Genomic DNA, 21,664 nt, shown 5'->3' on the forward strand with positions numbered 1-21,664 from the left:
AGGTTACAGAGAAGGCCTTTGGGGCGACACAGGGACAAGGGTACAGAGAAGGCCTTTGGGGCGACACAGGGACACAGGGGGTACAGAGAAGGCCTTTGGGGCGACACAGGGACAAGGGTACAGAGAAGGCCTTTGGGGCGACACAGGGACAAGGGTACAGAGAAGGCCTTTGGGGCGACACAGGGACAAGGGTACAGAGAAGGCCTTTGGGGCGACACAGGGACAAGGGTATAGAGAAGGCCTTTGGGGCGACACAGGGACAAGGGTATAGAGAAGGCCTTTGGGGCGACACAGGGACAAGGGTACAGAGAAGGCCTTTGGTGCAGGGGCCCAACCTTTTATGTGAGGAGAGGGAATGTGGCATATTCCCACAACAACAAAACATATTTTAAAAAATGATAATAGGAAACTGGCTGTTCCCGAATGCTGCTTCCTCCTTCAGACCTCTCATCCAGTGTTCTTATCTTCTATCTGAAGCTCAGTCTTAAAAAGGGAAATGCCTCAGATACAAATAGAAAAGTAAAATGAATTGGAGTTGGGTTATTGAAACCTGGAAGAGCTCCATTCTAAAAAATTAAATTAAAAAAAAAAAAAGAGGCCAATTGATGTCATTGCATACTTTTATGGGTATAAAAGGTGTCCACCACGAAGCCTGCACACTCAGGATCGGGGACCACGGAGCACCTATGTTTGGGTCAGGGTTGCAAAGAAACGTTCCTAAAATTCCCAGGTTTTCCAGAAATCCCGTTTGGAAGATTCTGTTTCCCTTCCTGATTCCCGGGATCTCTCCGATCGGGATTTCTGGAAAACCTTGGAATTTTGAGAACGTTTATGGGATTTAGCAATGTTAGTAGGTGTATTGTGTTATTGTCCTTACCATCGCAGGTGAAGGTGACAGGCTCCTGGGACTCGGAGATCTCGATGGACACCTTGACGCTACAGCCATTGTCTCCGCCCCCGTCCCTCTGAGGGATGACTGCACTCAGCACATACCCCGGGTTGGTGTGGAGGTCATCATGGGTGAACTTTGACCTCAGGCTGAAAAAAAAGCCAGTATGTCATCTTTACCGTTCATAAACTTCATATCCTTAATGATCTTATTTGTATTTCCTTAAATTAGCTTATCTAGAAGTTATACACCCATAAACTAGTAGATAATCCATTTATGATCCATTCTCCTACTTAACTTCCCATAAAAAAATAAAACATGTATTGTCACATACATTTCACTGCACCTATCTAGTGTGTTGTTTTAAAGGGTCAGACAGACATATGCCGCCCCTGGAGCAGATTAAGTGTCTTGCTTAAGGACACATCAACAGATTTTCACCATGTCGGCTCAGGTATTCGAACCAGGTATTCACACCTTTCAGTTACTGGCCCAACGCGCAAACCACTAGGCTACCTGGCACACTTTTACAGCCCCGTACTTCCTTATGGGATCCAAAGAACTTCAAAAACTCTTCTGCTTTGCTGATATTTGTTGCATATCTGTGTTTATTGAATAGTGTGTGTGTGTGTGTGTGTGTGTGTAGTGTAGTGTAATGCAGGTGTTTATCATGTCAGATATTCATCACTGCACCCTGAAAGGACTGGAGTGAGGCTGCATACCGAATCATTCAAACATTATAGCACACACACACACACGGTGGCTTACGTTGCTACGTCTTCACAGAAGGCTACAACTTCTAGGTTCTGGGCTTCCTTCTCCTCCAGGGCGGTGTACAGTACTCTCACAGGTCTCTTATCGTGCTGCGAGACAACGACACACAACACAACAGTAAGCAAACAGAAACAGTACATGGGCCAAAACACACATTTCAATCAATCAATCAATCAATCAATCAATGAAATCAATGTATTGTAAACATATTAAAACTTGCAGTAAAGACAGGAAATACAAATGAGCACCCCAACACTAAATTGGACCAATCCACAAATACATTTACACATTATACAAACTGACTGAGGCTCTATTCATTTAGTCTTGTGCATTTTCCCCAAAGTAACTGAGGTGTTTAGGAGTGGTGTATGCTGACGGCTTAAATAATGAGACATTTTGATATGAACACATTGAATCCCATCGAGTGAATAATCATCAAGTCAGGAAGGGCAGAGACTGGTGCAAAAAGCTACACACAAACTAAAAGGACCCCCCTAGGAATTGAGTTCTGGGATTCCTGGATGTAGTGTGAAAGCTGCCGGGAACTGGCAGGAAGTACGCCCCATAATTTTACAAACTAGCCATCTAAGAATGCGTTTCCTTTCCTGTGCAACAGGAAATTACCAGCAAAAGTCCCGCCTCCTCTTCATCGTCTACTGTGATTTGGCACAACCGCACAAGAGGTGAGCTGGAATTCAGTGACATCACGATGCACACAGAGGAGCGCTGGAATTCAGTGACATCACGATGCACACAGAGGAGCGCTGGAATTCAGTGACATCACGATGCACACAGAGGAGCGCTGGAATTCAGTGACATCATGATGCATGAAAGAGAACGACTGATTCTGCTCAGAGGGAATTGGGGAGGGTAACAAAAATGCCTGGTATTCAGAGTCCCTTTCGTGTGTTGTTCCATGTGTGTTACATTTTAAACCAAAAACACAAATGTGTGATTTCTAGGACACGGACTAAAAGTTGCATCAGAGCACAGCTTTACACTGAACAACATTCCACTAGCAAAGTAATTGCACCTGGAGAGCCAATCACGTTCTCTGTAGCCGATGGAAAACCTTTAAACAGGTTAACATTCAGAAGACCACAGGGCCAGATGAATTACCAAAGACGCATACTCCGAGCATGCACTGATGAGCTGGCAAGTCTTCACTGACATTTTCAACCCATCCTCAACCCAGTCTGTAATACCTACATGTTTCAAGAAGACCACCATTGTCCTTGTGCCCAAGAACGCTAAGGTAACTTGTCTAAAATGACTATCACCCCATAGCACTCACATCTGGGTTGTTCGCCAATGCTGGAAGGGGGGCCTTCCCCCAGAGTGAAAAAGTTTGGGATCCCCTGCGCTAGAGAACGTTGCCGGGCGGTGCTCAAACATAAGCACCAACACTTGATTAACAGTGTAAACTATTGTAGAGGATTCATTGCATGAAGAAATATCAGGATTTGTTTTGTTTTGTTTCCTTTACAATAAAATGTAGTCCTATAGCCTATTTTAGTTTCCTTTACAATAAAAACACACTAATGTAATCCATTTGATAAACTTTATTTGTAGATTCGATTAGTAATAGAGTTAATAGGAAAAGTCCAGTTACAGCTCTGGTTTTACAAAGTAGAAATTAAAAAGATAATAATAAATAATAACAACCCCAGGTGCACAGGTGAAATGATTTGCCTAAACAAAAGCACCAGCGCATGAACAATAGTAAAGGATGAATTCCATAAAAAAATATTTGTGGAAATTAATTCATGACAAGATATAAAGTAATTTGTTGATCGTATTGGAAACTGTATTGTGGCCTTATACGCGTGCCTTTTCACATGAATCAATCTAGTCTTCTCTTTATGCTTCGTGTCCACAGTCGGCACACATTTTCGGGGCTTTGTGCGAGCAAACTTCAGTTTATGGGCCTTATTTTGTGTGCACATGCCGCACGTGTGGCATGGCCTCTCTAAAGAGGTTGTGTGGCATGGTCTCTGGGGAAAAAGGTCCACCCCATACCTATCATACGAAAATGACTCCACATTCCACAGACACACAAGAGTACAATAAATGCTGTGAGTTCATCCATAAACATGTCTCATGTACAGTTTCCTTTTCTGTGCGCATAAGCAACAGTACAATCTGATATGCTGCAACATCTGCATGTCAAACTCATCACTCCTTTCTACCCAAACTGTGCCATCCCCCCCAGACTCCTGTCTCACCGTGCCATCCCCCCCAGACTCCGGTCTCACCGTGCTATCCCCCAGACTCCTGTCTCACCGTCTCCCCCAGACTCCGGTCTCACCCCCACCCCCCAGACTCCTGTCTCACCGTGCCATCCCCCCAGACTCCTGTCTCACCGTGCCATCCCCCCCAGACTCCTGTCTCACCGTGCCATCCCCACCAGACTCCTGTCTCACCGTGCCATCCCCACCAGACTCCTGTCTCACCGTGCCATCCCTCCCAAACTCCTGTCTCACCGTGGCAGTTGGGATCAACGTCTGTTGGCTCCGTTGTTTTTCTGCGGCGAGACTCAGGCATCGGAGGCTCGAAGTAAACATCAGAATCAGATTACTTTTCATCAGCAACGTCGATTTCAAGTTCAATAGCCAACCCGCCTTCCAACTCATCTAAATTCTGCAACATTTGCAATGCTGTCAGTGCATCCATTTGTTTGGGCTTGCTATTGTACGGTTGTACTCAGCGTCTATAAATGGTGTATCATTTCCTGAGTCATATCAATCTTTCATAATAAAATAAGACCGCCCACGACTCTTCATCATTACACTATTGTTCTAAATTCAATCATCCTCTTCACCCTCAGAATTCAGATCAAATTCAAATCACACTCTTCCTCATTCAGTTCATTGAAGTCACATGCACCATTATCAGTTTGTCAGGTGTCTATCGCCCATTCATTGATGACAGAATAGCATATTTTAATTGTATGTGATTGGTTTTTGCTTTTATGTTACTTATAGCCAGAGCAATGCTGCCGTGCAAGTGGTCATGTTCTGAATGCATGAACAGCACGGATATTCCTGGAAAAAGTTACACTTGGAAATAGAGTTGCACCTCTTCAATTGAGAGAGTTATATGACACTAATAAATGTCATAGAACCAGCAGACCATGCTCTTTCTGATACTATATAGAAATCAAAATGTCTTACATGCATGTGACTGAAGGAGGATTTGATAAAGTGATGCTCCTTTCCCTGCATCTGTTAACCCACTGTTCCTAGGCCGTCATTGAAAATAAGAATTTGTTCTTAACTAACTTGCCTAGTTAAATAAAGGTAACATAAAATAAAAAAATTTAGGCATAGTTGAGGTGGGCCTGACTGGCATTGTTCTTTTCCTGCTCATCAACTTTGATCGAGTCAAGGATATGTTTTGCATTATTCTAAAGGCCTAATGCAACACATAGCATATTTTCGTTTCCCTTACAATACATTTGATTAGTGATAGAGTTACAGTCAATAACAGTCCTGTAACAGCTTCTTTTTACAAAAGATAAACATAAGAGAATGGCATCAATTCGCAAGGCACACGGTCAAATTATTAACATGAGCGCCAATTCTGATAAAGAGGCATAACAAACAATTAAAATCAACATCTTATCACCCATTCCATCCATGTCATTCTGTGGGCTGGTATCGTTGGTGCATTCAGAAAGTATTCAGACCCCTAGACTTTTCCCACATGGTTACGTTACAGCCTTATTCGAAAATGAATTAAATACTCCCCCCCTCATACAATGTCCTATAATGAAAACAGCTTTTAGAAAATGTATTAAAAACAGAAAAACCAAGCCATGAGTTGGAAGGAATTGACCGTAGAGCGCCAAGACAGAATTGTGTTGAGGCACAGATCTGGGGAAGAGTACCAAAACATGTTCTGCAGCATTGAAGTTCGCCAAGAACACAGTGGCCTCTGTTTGGAACCACCAAGTCTCTTTATAGAGCTGGCCACCTGTGGAGATGGGAGAACCTTCAAGAAAGACAATCAGCACTCCACTAATTAGGCGTTTATGGTAGTCGCAAGACGGAATTAACTTCTCAACAAAAGGCACATGACAGCCTGTTTGGAGTTTGCCAAGAGGCACTGAAAGACTCTCAGACCATGAGAAACAAGATTCTCTGGTCTGATGAAACCAAGATTGAATTCTTTGGCCTGAATGCCAGGCGTCACGTCTGGAGGAAACCTGGCACCATCCATACGGTGAAGCATGGTGGTGGTAGCATCATGCTGTGGGGATATTTTTCTCACAGCAGGGACTGGGAGAGTGGTCAGGATCGAGAGAAAGATAGAGAGATCCTTGATTAGAACCTGCTCCAGAGCACTCAGGACCTTAGACTGGGGTGAAGGTTCACTTTCCAACAGGACAATGACCCTAAGCACACCGCCAAGACAATGCAGGAGTGGCTTCATCGCTCTGAATGTCCTTGAGTGGCCCAGCCAGAGCTCAGACTTGAACATGAGCAAACATATTTGAGTTCTGAAAATAGCTGTGCAGCGACGCTCTCTATCCAACCTGACAGAGCTTGAGAGGATCTGCAGAGAAAGCAAGAAACTCCAAATACAGGTGTGCCAAGCTTGTATCATCATAACCAAGAAGACTCAAGGATGTAATCGCTACCAAAGGTGCTTCAAAGTACTGAGTAAAGGGTCTGAATACTTACATAAATGTGATATTTCCAGTTTCTAAAAACCTGTTTTTGCTTTGTAATGTAACAAAATGTAGAAAAAGTCAAGGGGTTCTGAATAATTTCAGAATGCACTGTATATTGTTTTTAAAATATTATAATTCATTGTTTTTATTTCGTATCCCAATACCTGGGTGTATGTAGTAATGCATGAAAACAAACTGATTAAGAACATTTGTGGTAAACAAAAAAAAGAGAAACCTCCAATGTACTACTACTACTACTACTACTATCTATCCTGTTGCCTAGTAACTTTACCCTTACCTATATGTACTGCACACTGACTTGGTACTGGTACTTCCTGTATATAGCCATGTTATTTTCTACTCCCTACATTCTACTCGCTGTTGTCTACAAAGCATGTGAAATAAAATTTGATTCTACACTTCCATGTTAAGAGATCTATGCAAAATCTAAACACGCACACTTAATGGCCAGCAAGGTAATGTCAGTTTTGTTTATAGAGAAGGTCCCATCTTTCCAGTTGTTTATAAGAACAGGATGTTATGGCTGTCTATCTGCAATTGATGAAATGAGTAGTACAATGGTAATGCTGTACTGCAACATAAGTCTGCATTCTTCATGTTGGTCATTCAGCGGGTGAAGAACATAGCAGATTAGCTCATAAAATAATGCTCACTTTGCTCAGCAGTTCTTAAAAACAAGCAAAACCAACAACTCAGACATGAAATGTGACTGAACCTAGAAGTGGCATCAGGGTCGTGTTCATTAGGTGCCAAACGGAAGACAACCGACTGGAAAGACTACCTGGACTTGTCCAATAAGAAAATGCTTATTTTAGCTTTCCGTTGAAAAAAAAAAAAAAAAAAAAAAACATGTTTTTTTTTTTTTTTTTTTTTTTAAGTATTTGTTGCGGAGAACTTTTACAGAGACAAACATGGTTTTGACCCGAAATAGTATTAAAATGAAACATTTACAAAGCAGTGTGCTAGTAGCGTCAACTGGCTGAGACCTCAATCTCTCGCTCTCACCAAGCACCTTGTACATCCCATCTAGCCAGGCAAGAAAGGAGTGAGGGATTAGCAGTGTGTGTTTTTATACACAACCCATTCATTGAAAACAAACATGCAAAGATAATCCAATGAGGCATTGTGAGCAGTGTGTTCACTCACATCCCCCCACAGGACAGACACCGGGATGTTAGACAGGCCCGTCTTTGTATTCTCTGGTTCATTGTCTGACAGGGGTGAGTAAGTGAGTGAAAGAGAGGATGGGTAAGGCCCATGTGACTCACAGATCATTAATCTAATGTGGTTTGCTTTAGTCCACCCTACTGTTCTGAGTCAGGTCCAGTCTGCTTTACAGCTCCTCCGTCTTAGGTCAGTCTTAAGAGTAAACCACTTTATTGTCCCAGGCTTGTCCAGTTTTGCTGCCTGTAGCTGTCCTAGAAACGGTACCTACTTCACTAGCCCAGGTTATTAGTGGTTTAGTAATACTATAGACTTCAACCGGCAGGAGTCTATTGTACTTTCCTCAACCTCTTCACCCTTCTTGGTTGGCCCTGGTTAACTAGGTCAAGAGAACCAGCTGACCAAATTAAGTTTAACTTCCTGATTTGAAAGAGGAAGTCAATGATTTCTCTCTAGTTTAAAACTTCCACTGAGGCATTATAGAAATCAAATTTTTCAAAGGTTGCAGTTGTCTAGCTAGGACATCACCAGCTATTTCAGAGAATGCCATTGGTGTTGTTTCCCTCTCACCCACAATTTACTTCCTGTTTGTTGAAAGTAAAACCGGGTGAGAGGTGAAGACACAGAGTTCACTTGTATCCATCGTCACTCTGTAGGCCCATCGATACACCACCACACAGGGCGTATGGAAGAGATCAGTATGCAGCACGAGAATTATAATTTAGTCATAACTGCTCTGCCATTTCCTGGTTTCTAATAGTTTGCCTAATTTCAGTTTATATGTCACAAAATAAGCAAGTCTAGTGTAGCGAATCATTGTGCCATTTAAACCGCTGTGAAATATGTTTTCCCATAACCAAAAATATTTTTAAAAACTAAAGAATGGGAACAATAGAAATAACACACACAGAACCAATCTACTGCTTCTTAGACTTCCTTTCAATGAGAATGACAGATATATAACTCAAATTTCTATGTGAATGTGGTCGGGTTGCCCAAAAAGTTACATATTGGGAAAGGGATATACTGACCTAGTCAGTTGTACAACTGAAATGTGTCCATTCATCAACTGTGCCCATTGATCAACTGTCCCCACACACAGAAACAAGCACAATAGCCTGTCGTAACAGGCAAGTCCTAGCTAGTACTCTGCTGTGACGGCACAGGCGTTCTGTGCGTACAAAAGTCTTGACTTCGCAATGACTGAACTCTATGGTGCACTTCAGTGCTCTGTTGCAGAAGGTGATGTCCCCTGGGCTTACTGCATGCTGGGAAGTCCTCTCAGCTTTCCAATACAAACTGCAGGGAGAGCTGGCCTGACTAAATGTTTTTTAAATCTGAGACATATCCGTTGTTCGAGCAGTTAATGTTGTTTGCTTGACTTTGGTTCTTCAATACAAGGGCCCAGCCCTGGGCTTAGCTACCACAGGTTGTCAAAGAGAGGAAAAAAAACAAAAACAGGCAGATGTAAATACAATTGTTACCTCCTGAACTAAGCGCACTTGTTTAATTTAATACAAGAGCAAACATTACCACAGAAACAAACTCCACCTGCTTTGCAACATCTGATGCCAGCCCTTGTAGTGTTATCAACAACAAGCTTCCTTACACCCAACCTGTTAATCTGGAAGGTAACAAAATAGCACTCTGGCTCGAGTAGGGAGTTGACTGTGATAGGTTGTGGGCCAGATTACTATGGGTCTGGAAACCGATAAGGGGTGTCTTGGTCTGTAGAAGGTAACACTACACCACTGTGCCATGCTGGTTCAGAGTAGTGCTTTGCCCACCAGCACTCTCACAGTATTACACACTCGGCCTACATGAGAGCGCCTGCTGCCATGGCAACGCTGGGCCGCTCTGGGGCTTGTCAGATGAGTCTGCAGTGGGGCATGGTGGGGAGCTGTATGGGCTTGTCCCCGTTTAGGCTATACCAACATTACTGCTGCCTGGCAGCTAGGCTAACAAACTAGGGCAACACACTGTTAAGGCGAAAGCATGTACAACAGATCGACATGAATGCACACATCCAGACAACACGTTATGTAACAGTAGTATGTTTAACATACAGACATAGGACAGGCAGCCATAAACGTTCACAGAAAGACAGACAGAGTGAACTGGACATAGTTCTCAACTAATGGTATACAGTTGGTGACAGACACATTGAAAGGGTTTTAGGTAAATCTGACATGTCACAGATATTTGTTTAAATCAAATTTTATTTGTCACGTGCCGAATACAAAAAGTGGAGACTTTACAGTGAAATGCTTACTTACACACTAATAGATGAAAAGATAATAGTAACAAAATAACAATGAGCTATATACAAGGAGTAACGGTACTGAGTCAGTGTACTGGGGCACGAGGTAGTTGCAGTGATTGATCGAGGTAATATGTAGGTTTGGTTAGGTGATTGATTGTAGTACTAACCTCATCAAAAAAAGAAACGTCTTCTCATGTCAACTGTGGCATCTTTCTTTTGGTGTTTTTCAGAGTTAGTAGAAAGGCCTCTTTAGTGTCCTACGTTTTAATAACTGTGACCTTAATTGCCTACAGTCTGTAAGCTGTTAGCATCTTAACGACCATTCCACAGGTGTATGTTCATTGAACAAGCATGGGAAACCGTGTTTAAACCATTTTCAAAGAAGATCTGTGAAGTTATTTTGAATTCTAGGAATTATCTTTGAAAGACAGGGTCCTGAAAAAGGGACGTTTTTTATTTGTTGCTGAGTGTATGTAGGTAAAGGTAAGCAGAAACTGTTTAACTGTTCAGCAGTTTAATGGCTTTTGGGTAGAAGCTGTTCAGGAGCCTTTTGGTCTTAGAGACTTCTACCGCTTGCCGTGTGATAGTAGAGAGAACAGACTGACTTGGGTGGCCGGAATCTGACACCGCCTGGTATAGAGGTCCTGGATGGCAGGGAGCTCTGCCCCAGTGATGTACTGGGCCTTACCCACTGCCCTCTAATGCTTTGCCGTCAAATGCCGAACAGGTGCCATACCAAGCAGTGATGCAACCAGTCAAGATCCTCTCAGTGGTGCAGCTGTAGAACTGAGGATCTGAGGGCACATGCCAAATCTTTTCAGTCTCCAGAGGGGGAAGAGGCGTTGTCGTGCCCTCTTCACGTCTGTCTTGTTGGGTTTGGACCATAATAGGTCCTTAGTTATGTGGACACTGAGGAACTAACCTTGGCAAGCTTGGACACTGGGACTATGGTGGTCTGCTTGAAACATGCGTATTACAGACAGGGTCAAGGAGAGGTTGAAAATGTCAGTGAAGGTCAGCACTAGGTGGTCAGCACATGCTCGGAGTATGCGTCCTGGCAATCGTGGCTGGGTTTCCCCAGCCAGCTTGTGGCTGGGTTTCCCTTTGTAATCTGTGATAGTTTGCAAGCCCTGACACATCTGATGAGCGTCAGAGCCAGTGTAGTAGGATTTGATCTGCGTCCTGTACTGATGCTTTGCCTGTTTGATAGTTCGTCGGAGGGTGTAGCAGGATTTGTGCCCCGCTCCTTGAAAAGCGGCAGCTCTAGCCTTTAGCTCAGTAAGGCTGGTTAGGATATGTACGTATTGCCACTGTGGGGACGACATCATCCATGCACTTAATGAAGCCGGTGACTTATGTGGTAAACTCCTCAATGCCATGGGATTAGTCATATATTCCAATCTGTGCTAGCTAAACTGTCTTGTAGCTTTGCATCCGCGTTATTTGACCACTTCTATATTGAGCGCATCACTGGTACTTCCTGTTTGAGTTTTTGCTTGTAAACAGGAATTAATAGGATGGAGTAAGTCAGATTTGCCAAATGGAGGGTGAGATTTGTATGTGTCTCTGCGTGTAGAGGTGGTCTAGAGTTTTTTCCCTAGTTGCACAGGAGACATGCTGGTGGAAATAAGTTGAAACGGATTTAAGTTTCCCTGCATTAAAATCCCCGGCCACTAGGAGCACCACATCTGGATGACCATTTTCTTCTTTGATTGTGGCCATATACAGCTCATTGAGTGCGGTGTTAGTGCCAGCATCAGTTTGTGGTGGTAAATAGAGGTTCATAAAGGTGGTATCCCAAAAGTCCCCCTATTCACTTCATAGTGCACTACTTTGGACCATCATAGTCAATGTACAGTAAACAAAGCAGGTGTCCTGCTTACTATGCCTCCGAGACAGTGGGGGAAATAAACAAATGACGCCGTTTATATTTAAGACAATCATCTCATGCAGAACGGAAATTATGGTCTTTCTGTGGGAAGAATGTGACAGCAGCCAATTGTCCTGTTCCGACACAGAGAAACACAATGAGACAGGAAGTGGGCTTTCTGGGAACGCCACACACACATACATACATACATACAGGCAACGCCTTTATTCCTTATTACTCATTTATTCTCTCATTACAAAATCTCTATTCTGACTAAACGGAAAGAGACACGGTAAATAAAAATTGATAGACGAGTCATTGTGTATATAGAGAAGTTAGAATTGTTTTGTGGCCTCCCTTCAGTTGAGCTCAAACCCACTGACAAATGCTTCAGACAGATGGTTGCTCACTTATAGGAAAATGGAGGCGAATGGTATTTTGCGCCACATGCCTTCGGTCCCTTCCCAAATCTCAGAAATGTTGATTAAAAAGAGACCGATTTGGAGTAGAAAGAGCATCTTTCCTCTCAAAAAGGATTTTAAAAAAGTGGAAGTATAGGAGGTCAAGCCTTCAAAGTGTGGGCAACCATACCAGACTACATGCTTTGGGAACCAAAATGTATGTTTTGGCAGTGCTGGTATGATGTGGGACTTGTTACCTAGCTGTTTTGGCTGGGCTTTGTTGAACCCCTTTAAAATTATTTTATTGTGCTAGAATCTTACCCATTTGTTTTGGCTTGTCACAAGGGCTACGTTTAGACAGTCAGCCCAATTCTGATATTTTTTTCCCATTTATTGACCTTTTGACAAATCACATCAGACCTTTTCACATTAGATATTTTTCAGAGCTGATCTGATTGGTCAAGAGACACGATTAGTGAATTGGGCTGCCTGTCTAAACACAGCCATTGTGTGGGCAATGGGCATTGCAACCATTACTGATTGCTTGGCTAGTGGTATTTGCTTTAGGGACAAAATTTGAGGTTTCAGTTTCAGAGTTATTATGATCGTCTTATGCGAGTACTAGACATACCTGATTGTTTGGCTTGTGCTGGGAAGCGGATTCTGGGATGGTGAGGGAGTGGCTCCTGGTGACCCCCGCCCCTACCGACAACTGCCGAGGCTGAGAGCGACTTGCGAGATGACCCTTCACCTCAGTTGGTGGACTGCTGCCGCCAGCCCCTCCCTCAGTCTCATCTAGCAGCACGGCGTCCCAGGGGTCCCCGCCGGCTGGCCCTCCCACTACAGTCACGGTGCCGCTCGGTGCCGGTGAGGTGCCCTCATCACCCTCAGCTTTGCACCTGTTGAGCGGGTCCAGGTCCAGCCACTCGAAGCGGCTGACAGCAAGTGGTTCCACGGCAGATGGCGGTGGGTTGGGCGCCAGCGACACGGCACAGGTCGGTGCAGCATCCAGGTCAGTACTGGCTGACCTGCCGTTCTTCAAGTATTCCGAGGTGCTGTGGATCTTGTGGAAGAGCTTGGCCATCTCCGGGGTGACGGTGGGCTGATGGAACACCATGGCTCCGGGCTGCTGGATAGGAGTGAAGGCCATGAAGGAGGTCTGCGGGCCAGGCAAGCCCATGTAGGGCGGCATGGCTGGAGAAAAGCCATTCTGGAAGGAGCAGGTCTGGGGCTTGGGGAACGGAGCAGAGGGGAACATGGGAGCCTGATGGTGGGTTGGTGTGGACACGCCGGAGCCGGAGGGGGTGGAGAGGATGGAAGGCGTCCACTGGCCGTTGGGGAAGGGAGAGGTAGCTTGGCCCCCCGGGTAGGAGGCGCTGAGGTTGAATCCCAGCAGCGAGGAGGGCCGCGAGGCCTTGCCGCTGTTGGCCCCGAAGCTGTCGTCCAGCAGGAGCTTCTCCAGCTCCTCATTGGTCAGCTTGTCTACGTCGATGTCCTGGAACTTGTCCTTCTCCGCCTGCTTCTTGGCATCGGGGAAGACTATGAGGTCCTTCTCTGGTCGGCTGCTGGAGGAAGGAGTGGGCCTTGGAGCGGCAGTGGTGGGGGTCGCCGGGAGCGTGTGTCTCTTCTCCTTTTGTAGTTTCGCTAAGGCCTCCGCTTCCATGCGAAGGGCCTCCTCCTTACCCACAACCCCCATGGGCTGGGTCACGTCCAGCTTGAACCCATTACCACTGGATATCTGGGCCATGATGTCAATTTGAGGGTGCCATGTAAGTCGAGTTTGTAGTCAGCACGGGTGACAAATGGGTCAGACGGGAGATTTGTTTATTCAAACACCTGGGAAAGGACGAGAAAAGAGAGCAAGTCACAATACAGACATCACCAGGAACAGTCTACAACCACGACAGGGTCCGACAGAGGCATCTGTTCTGCATTTAGTGAGCCATTTCCATAACCAATAGTAAAGTCTGCAAGACAAAAGAAACTAGCTGATCCTAATGCCATTACATTTTAAATAGCCAAGCTGTAAGGGAAGAATGTATTACCAAGATTTATCAGCTATAATCACACGGGACCTTTTGCTCTGTTGTTTTTACAAGTCACAGTCAGAGGCTTACTGACATCCTGAAGTATCGAAGTTGTTCAACATGTAGAGACAGCAGAGAGAAAATCCCTGACAGCCCCACATGCACAATGATGCACAGTCAGGGTCAAGGTGGAGACCATAAAAGGCCTGTTAAAGTTTACTGCGCCTGACTAGCACAAGGACTGTCACATGGGTTTCACACTATAGTACAATGTCCTTCAAAATAAACCATCTTTCTTACTGATTTCACTGAGTGTAGCTACAGTACGGATCAATGTCATAAGTGACTGTTATTTGGCTTGTGTGTGTTATTGGAGTGAAGAGTTGAGAATCAGGCCAACATCTACTGCATGCCCTTTTCATTGAAATTGATTGTCTGTCTCATACAGCAGCAAGCAATAGCCAAGTTATCAGAGGCTTACTTCTTCCTGAAAATTGACAACCATGATACGGATAGGTAGTTAAATGATGATGTCGTATAAAATGTTTCATAGACAGGCTAAATGATAATACCATGATTTTACAGTGCCTGTTTTTTGTATTTGTTGTCTTCTGTAACAAATCTCAGCAGTATGGTGCAGAACATTAACAGGCCTACGTGTTGTTTTTATCACATCTCCCTGGCTGCAACGTGTGCATTCATTGAGTTCCTCAAAATGACACAGCGCTCCTATTCTCCTCACTACCCAGGCCCTCAGTCAGAGTTCTCCCCCCAGGCAACACAGCCCTTTCCTGAGCTCCCCTCCCATAGTGGTGAAGGCTAGCTGTACATGGGATCTCCAGCTAGCCTAGCGCCATTGTACGTGAGGAATTTGGCATGAAAGGCAGCCAGACGGGTCTCTTTCTCTCTGTATCATTTTGTATGCTACGGCCAAAGAGTGTCTTATCAGCTGTACTAATATCAGATCCTGGGCAGAGATTCCAGCGGTGACAAACCAACAGAGGGAACAGCACTCAAACATTTGTCTAGCAGCTTTGTGAGACAGACAGCTCTGCCAGACAGACGTCGACCGAGTTTGATCTGGGTAAAGAAAACAGGAAGGCAGAGTGGTGGTACTGGATGATTTTTTTTTTTTTGACTCAACATCATGTAGCCTAGAATATGCAGTTTGTTAAGTTTTGCCCTCAGTCTTCCTTTTAAAAAGTAGCCTATACTTAGAGTAGATGCAGTGGGCTATGGCATCTGTTAATGCTATAGGCTAGGCCAGTGGTTTTCAAACATTTGATAGTTTTGTTGTAGCATTAAAATAGCTCACCTCAATCAAGGGCTTTGACAGTTGACAAGTTGAATCAGGTGTGCTAGCTCTGGAATAGTTCAAATATATGGAACGGCTGAGGGTCCCCGAGGAGAGGTTTGAATTGAAAGGGCTGCAGTAAGGGATCGGGCCTATATACATTTTTCATCTTGTAGCTTTGCAGAAGGACTGCCAATGCCATTCAAAGTAAGGGTCACTGAGGAAGAATGAGCGAATGCAAGACTATATGCAATATAAATGACAGAACGACCGATAATAGGCCGAGCTGAATTATCGGGTCGATAGTCCTTTTGTAGTCTTTGCCGATAGTAAAACTGCTGCTATTGTACCTGCCACTCACCGCCTGAGCCACGAGCACTGCACAATGCCGAGGAGTGTCTGAGACAATCAGCAGCAAGCAACAAGCTAGCCCATTATCCAGTGACCAAAACCAAACTCCTATTGCAAATATTAGTTTAGTTCATTTTTATTTATCCGTTATTTTACCAGGTAAGTTGACTGAGAACACATTCTCATTTGCAGCAACGACCTGGGGAATAGTTACAGGGGAGAGGAGGGGGATGAATGAGCCAATTGTAAACTGGGGATTATAAAGTGACCGTGATGGTTTGAGGGTCAGATTGGGAATTTAGTCAGGACACCGGGGTTAACACCCCTACTCTTACGATAAATGCAATGGGATTTTTAATGACCTCAGAAAGTCAGGAAACCCGTTTGACGAATAAAGGCTTGTGTCAACATGCAATAGCAAGCTAGCTATGTGAACTGTTAGCAAAGATCACAAGAACTTTGGTGTTAGCTAGCTATATTAGCTACTATGTTAGCTAGCTAGATAAACATGGAGCTAAGATATCAGATAGGAGCTAACAGCCAACGTAGCTAGCTAGCTAACATTAGCCGGTTATCATTTTGAACATGCACCATTTTTGGCAACGAGCCATCTGACTTGTGGTGCAACGTTAGCTATTCACTGGTGTGCTGATCTGACCAACTGCAATCTTATCCAGAAATTGACAGTTGGTAGTCGCATTACATTATTGTTGTGATATGGAAGTGTTTTAAAAATGTTTAAATAAAAAGGTTAGCAATAAGTTTAGCTTCCTAAGAATCTACCTGCATGTTTATGCACCAAGAAAGCTGAAGATCGGCGCTCGTGTGTGCGTTCACCCTTCTCAAACTATGGGCAGATTTGAGTCATTCAGCTAGAACATGCATCATCGCTTCATATTCTTCCCTAACCCCACTCTCCTTGTCAGATATTAAGCACATTTATGGCTTGGTAGCAAAAGTCATCGCCATTGAGGGAGTTCTCATAGTAGCAGTAAACTGCAGCAAGTGATAGGAGTGATGGAGAGAGATATGAAAAGGAGCAGAGTTACAGCCTAGCTCTATCCAATCGTAGCAGAAGGATCAAGATACAGTGCATTCGGAGAGTATTCAGAACCTTTGACGTTTTCCACATTTTGTTAAGTTACAACATTGTTCAAAAATTGTTTTTTTTTTTTCTCCTTCAGCAATCTACACACAAGACCCCATAATGACAAAGCGAGAATAGGTTCAGAAATGTTTGCAAATTTATCAAAAATATAACGTATTTCATTTAAGTATTCAGACCCCTTGCTATGAGACTCAAAATTGATCTCAGGTGCATCCTGTTTCCATTGGTCATCCTTGAGATGTTTCTACAACTTATGTCGAGGCACAGATCTGGGGAAGGGTATCAAAACATCTCTGCAGCATTGAATGTCCCAAAGAACACATTGGCCTCCATCATTCTTAAATAGAAGAAGTTTAGAACCAAGATACTTCTTGGCCGCCCGGCCAAACTGAGCAATCGAGGGAGAAGAGCCTTTGTCAGGGAGGTGAACAAGAACCCGATGGTCACAAGAACCTTCCAGAAGGACAACCATGTTTGCAGCACTCCACCAATCAGGCCATTATGGTAGAGTGGCCAGACAGAAGCCACTCCTTGGTAAAAAGGCACAAGACAGCCTGCTTGGAGTTTGTCAAAAAGGTATCCAAAGGACTCAGACCATGAGAAACAAGATTCTCTGGTCTGATGAAACCAAGATTGAACTTAATGAAAAAACGTCACATCTGGAGGAAACCTTGCACCATCCCTACAGTGAAGCATGGAGGTGGCACCATCATGCTGTGGGGATGTTTTTCAGTGGCAGAGACAGGGAGACTAGTCAGGATTGAGGGAAAGATGAACGGAGCAAGGTGCAGAGATATTCTTCATGAAAACCTGCTCCAGAGCGTTCAGGACTTCAGACTGGGGCGAAGGTTCATCTTCCAACAGGACAACGACCCTAGGCACACAGCCAAGACAATGCAGGAGTGGCTTCGGGGACAAGTCTCTGAATGTCCTGAGTGGCCCAGGCAGAGCCCGGACTTGACCACGATCTAACATCTCTGGATAGAACTGAAAATAGCTGCACAGCAACACTCTCCATCCAACCTGACAGAGCTTGAGAGGATCGGCAGAGAAGAATGGGAGAAACTCACCAAATACATGTGTGCCAAGCTTGTAGCGTCATACCCAAGAAGACTGCCAAAGGTGCTTAAACAAAGTAATGTTTTTTATTTTTAATACATTTGCAAAAAATGTAAACCCCATAATGACAAAGCAAAAACAGGTTGTGTGTAGATTGACAAGGGAATAATAAAAATACATTTTAAAGTAAGGCTGTAACATAACAACATGTGGAAGAAGGGGTCTGAATACTTTCCAAAAACACTGTTCAACCCACACATTTCTTGACAGATAGCTGAACTAGCCAATTCAGTCATTTCGTCCTGGCAGCCAAGTTGTTTAGAGATGCGTCCTAACAGAAACACATATCTATATAGATTGCTATCTCCCTCTCCAGAGCACGGAATATGGTTTATCTCAGCTCACTGGTCACCATAGCAACACCCACCCGTAGCACGTGCTCCAGCAGGTATATTTCACTGGTCATTCCCAAAGCCAACACTTCCTTTGGCCGCCTTTCCTTCCATTTCTCTGCTGCCAATGACTGGAACGAATTGCAAATATCACTGAAGCCTTAGATCTCCCTATAACTTCAAGCATCAGCTGTCTGAGCAGCTTACCAATCACTGTACACAGCCCATCTGTAAATAGCAGACAACTAGTGCCTTGCGAAAGTATTCGGCCCCCTTAAGTTAATACTTTGTAGCGCCACCTTTTGCTGCGATTACAGCTGTAAGTCGCTTGGGGTATGTCTATCAGTTTTGCACATCGAGAGACTGAAATTTTTTCCCATTCCTCCTTGCAAAACAGCTCGAGCTCAGTGAGGTTGGATGGAGAGCATTTGTGAACAGCAGTTTTCAGTTCTTTCCACAGATTCTCGATTGGATTCAGGTCTGGACTTTGACTTGGCCATTCTAACACCTGGATATGTTTATTTTTGAACCATTCCATTGTAGATTTTGTTTTATGTTTTGGATCATTGTCTTGTTGGAAGACAAATCTCCGTCCCAGTCTCAGGTCTTTTGCAGACTCCATCAGGTTTTCTTCCAGAATGGTCCTGTATTTGGCTCCATCCATCTTCCCATCAATTTTAAACATCTTCCCTGTCCCTGCTGAAGAAAAGCAGGCCCAAACCATGATGCTGCCACCACCATGTTTGACAGTGGGGATGGTGTGTTCAGGGTGATGAGCTGTGTTGCTTTTACGCCAAACATAACGTTTTGCATTGTTGCCAAAAAGTTCAATTTTGGTTTCATCTGACCAGAGCACCTTCTTCCACATGTTTGGTGTGTCTCCCAGGTGGCTTGTGGCAAACTTTAAACGACACTTTTTATGGATATCTTTAAGAAATGGCTTTCTTCTTGCCACTCTTCCATAAAGGCCAGATTTGTGCAATATACGACTGATTGTTGTCCTATGGACAGAGTCTCCCACCTCAGCTGTAGATCTCTGCAGTTCATCCAAAGTGATCATGGGCCTCTTGGCTGCATCTCTGATCAGTATTCTCCTTGTATGAGCTGAAAGTTTAGAGGGACGGCCAGGTCTTGGTAGATTTGCAGTGGTCTGATACTCCTTCCATTTCAATATTATCGCTCGCCAGTGCTCCTTGGGATGTTTAAAGCTTGGGAAATCTTTTTGTATCCAAATCCGGCTTTAAACTTCTTCACAACAGTATCTCGGACCTGCCTGGTGTGTTCCTTGTTCTTCATGATGCTCTCTGCGCTTTTAACGGACCTCTGAGACTATCACAGTGCAGGTGCATTGATACGGAGACTTGATTACACACAGGTGGATTGCATTTATCATCTTTAGTCATTTAGATCAACATTGGATCATTCAGAGATCCTCACTGAACTTCTGGAGAGAGTTTGCTGCACTGAAAGTAAAGGGGCTGAATAATTTTGCACGCCCAATTTTTCAGTTTTTGATTTGTTAAAAAAGTTTGAAATATCCAATAAATGTCATTCCACTTCATGATTGTGTCCCACTTGTTGTTGATTCTTCACAAAAAAATACAGTTTTATATCTTTATGTTTGAAGCCTGAAATGTGGCAAAAGGTCGCAAAGTTCAAGGGGGCCGAATACTTTCGCAAGGCACTGTACCTTGCCTTGCCAGACAACTACCTTGCCTTACCTCCCTACTCTTCTACATTTGCACACACTGTACATAGAAAAATCTATTGTGTTATTGACTATACGTTTCTTTATGTGTAACTCTGTTGTTTTTGTCACACTGCTTTGCTTCATCTTGGCCAGGTCGCAGTTGTAAATGAGAACTTGTTCTCAACTGGCCTCCCTGGTTAAATGAAAGGTGAAATAAAAACACTAAATAAGCATCCATGAGCACAAATCATGACATTACATTGAAAGCATCTGCATTGAATAGATGTTCTTTTATATTCTCAAACTAACAGCAGTGCCTACAGTATATGACGTCCTTCCACACAGGGGTGAAATGCTGGAGTGATGTTTCTATGGAAATGTTGTTGATTAGTAGGCTAATGGAAGTCCAATGGAAGGCAAACAGATTGTTTATCATCTGTGGCACCATAGACTCCACTGATCAGCCAAAACAAGCTCAATAACTCAATGCATGCACACACTCCTATTGAATATGCATTCACCTGTATTGTAGGCCAATGCCATCTTAATTTACCCCGTTTAACAAGAGATTTGCCATTCATATAACAATTATTACCACTATGTTGTTTGTTTTTACCAATCTAAGTACAATTTATTGTTCGATATTAAAATTGATGCAGTAATGCATAAATGGCTGTCTGGAAAATTGTCATCAACATTTTCTAATTCAATGATAAGCCCCCTAAAAAATACACATCGGACATTCTCTAATAAATGGATGGACATGAATCGCAAAAAAAAAAGTTTATAACAGAATGTACCCAAATGTCTCTTACATTTAGCCTCCGCATTAGGCTACTATGTGGGGCTGCAGGAAGGCAGGCTAAACCTACAGAACAAAAGTTCCTGACCGGAGATGGGCATCATGTTTTAGAAGCACTTAAAAGGGAAAGGGTGAAATTCAAATTCAAAAGCAGTTGGAGAATAGGCTCAAAGTAAAACATATCTGTGGTGCTGTAAACGATGTTGGGCTAAATTCCCTAATGACGTATTAAAGTAAAACGTGTTAAAAAGACAAACGATACTCGAAGCTACCTACTACTAAGGAAATGTCTGTTTGACTAGAATCATTTATGAAGGATGGAGGGGTCGACGACACCAAATTACATTCTGAGTTTGGAACTTCCAGAGATCATTTGTTCACTTGATTGAGTAGAATAGCCTCTTTTGCATTTCAAATTGCCTAATAAAAATGTAAGCTAACAATCTACTGGGCAGCAGATCAAAGTACAAAACAACATCTTTAAGAAAGGAATGAGTAACCAGGTCAGTTTGTAAAGTGATGGCTGGACTAAATCTAAAATGCTGAGCTTCCTGCTGCTTTGGGTCCAACAGAGAGCTGGTGCAACAAGAAAGAAACACATTGACATGACTTTAGAGTCCACGCTTAAAAGTAGAGTCTCAATACCCTATACACAACGTCACATATTATTGACATAGATGAGATTTGAGAGGTAAAAGTATGCAACAAAGTGGCAATAGCCTAACTCAAAATGTCAGTTCATAACCTCAGTACATGTGCACTTCAATATTCATGGTTCCCACACGCAAACTCTGCCACAAACAACGTTTCCATCCACAGTTACTCAAATAAAGTCATACTGTATTAATAAATATCACAACTGATGGAAACCGGTAGTTTCGCTA

The 21,664-nt window shown here is 43.6% G+C and overlaps 1 protein-coding gene across 2 annotated transcripts in view; it reads right to left on the minus strand.

The window, feature by feature from the left end:
- The window catches only part of LOC112259204 (phosphatidylinositol 4-phosphate 3-kinase C2 domain-containing subunit alpha), a 73,215-nt gene that overhangs the window by 46,217 nt on the left and 5,334 nt on the right, over positions 1–21,664 (minus strand). For both annotated transcript variants that reach the window (XM_042330071.1, XM_042330115.1), the window contains exons 2-4: positions 12,689–13,893; positions 1,658–1,752; positions 878–1,038 (exon numbers count right to left, since the gene is read on the minus strand). In XM_042330071.1, coding sequence (XP_042186005.1) covers positions 878–1,038; positions 1,658–1,752; positions 12,689–13,804 — 1,372 coding nt within the window. In that variant the 5' untranslated portion in view covers positions 13,805–13,893. The remainder of the gene's footprint in view (positions 1–877; positions 1,039–1,657; positions 1,753–12,688; positions 13,894–21,664) is intronic.

This window comes from Oncorhynchus tshawytscha, linkage group LG01 (genome assembly GCF_018296145.1).
Source record: "Oncorhynchus tshawytscha isolate Ot180627B linkage group LG01, Otsh_v2.0, whole genome shotgun sequence".
Taxonomy (NCBI): domain Eukaryota; kingdom Metazoa; phylum Chordata; class Actinopteri; order Salmoniformes; family Salmonidae; genus Oncorhynchus; species Oncorhynchus tshawytscha.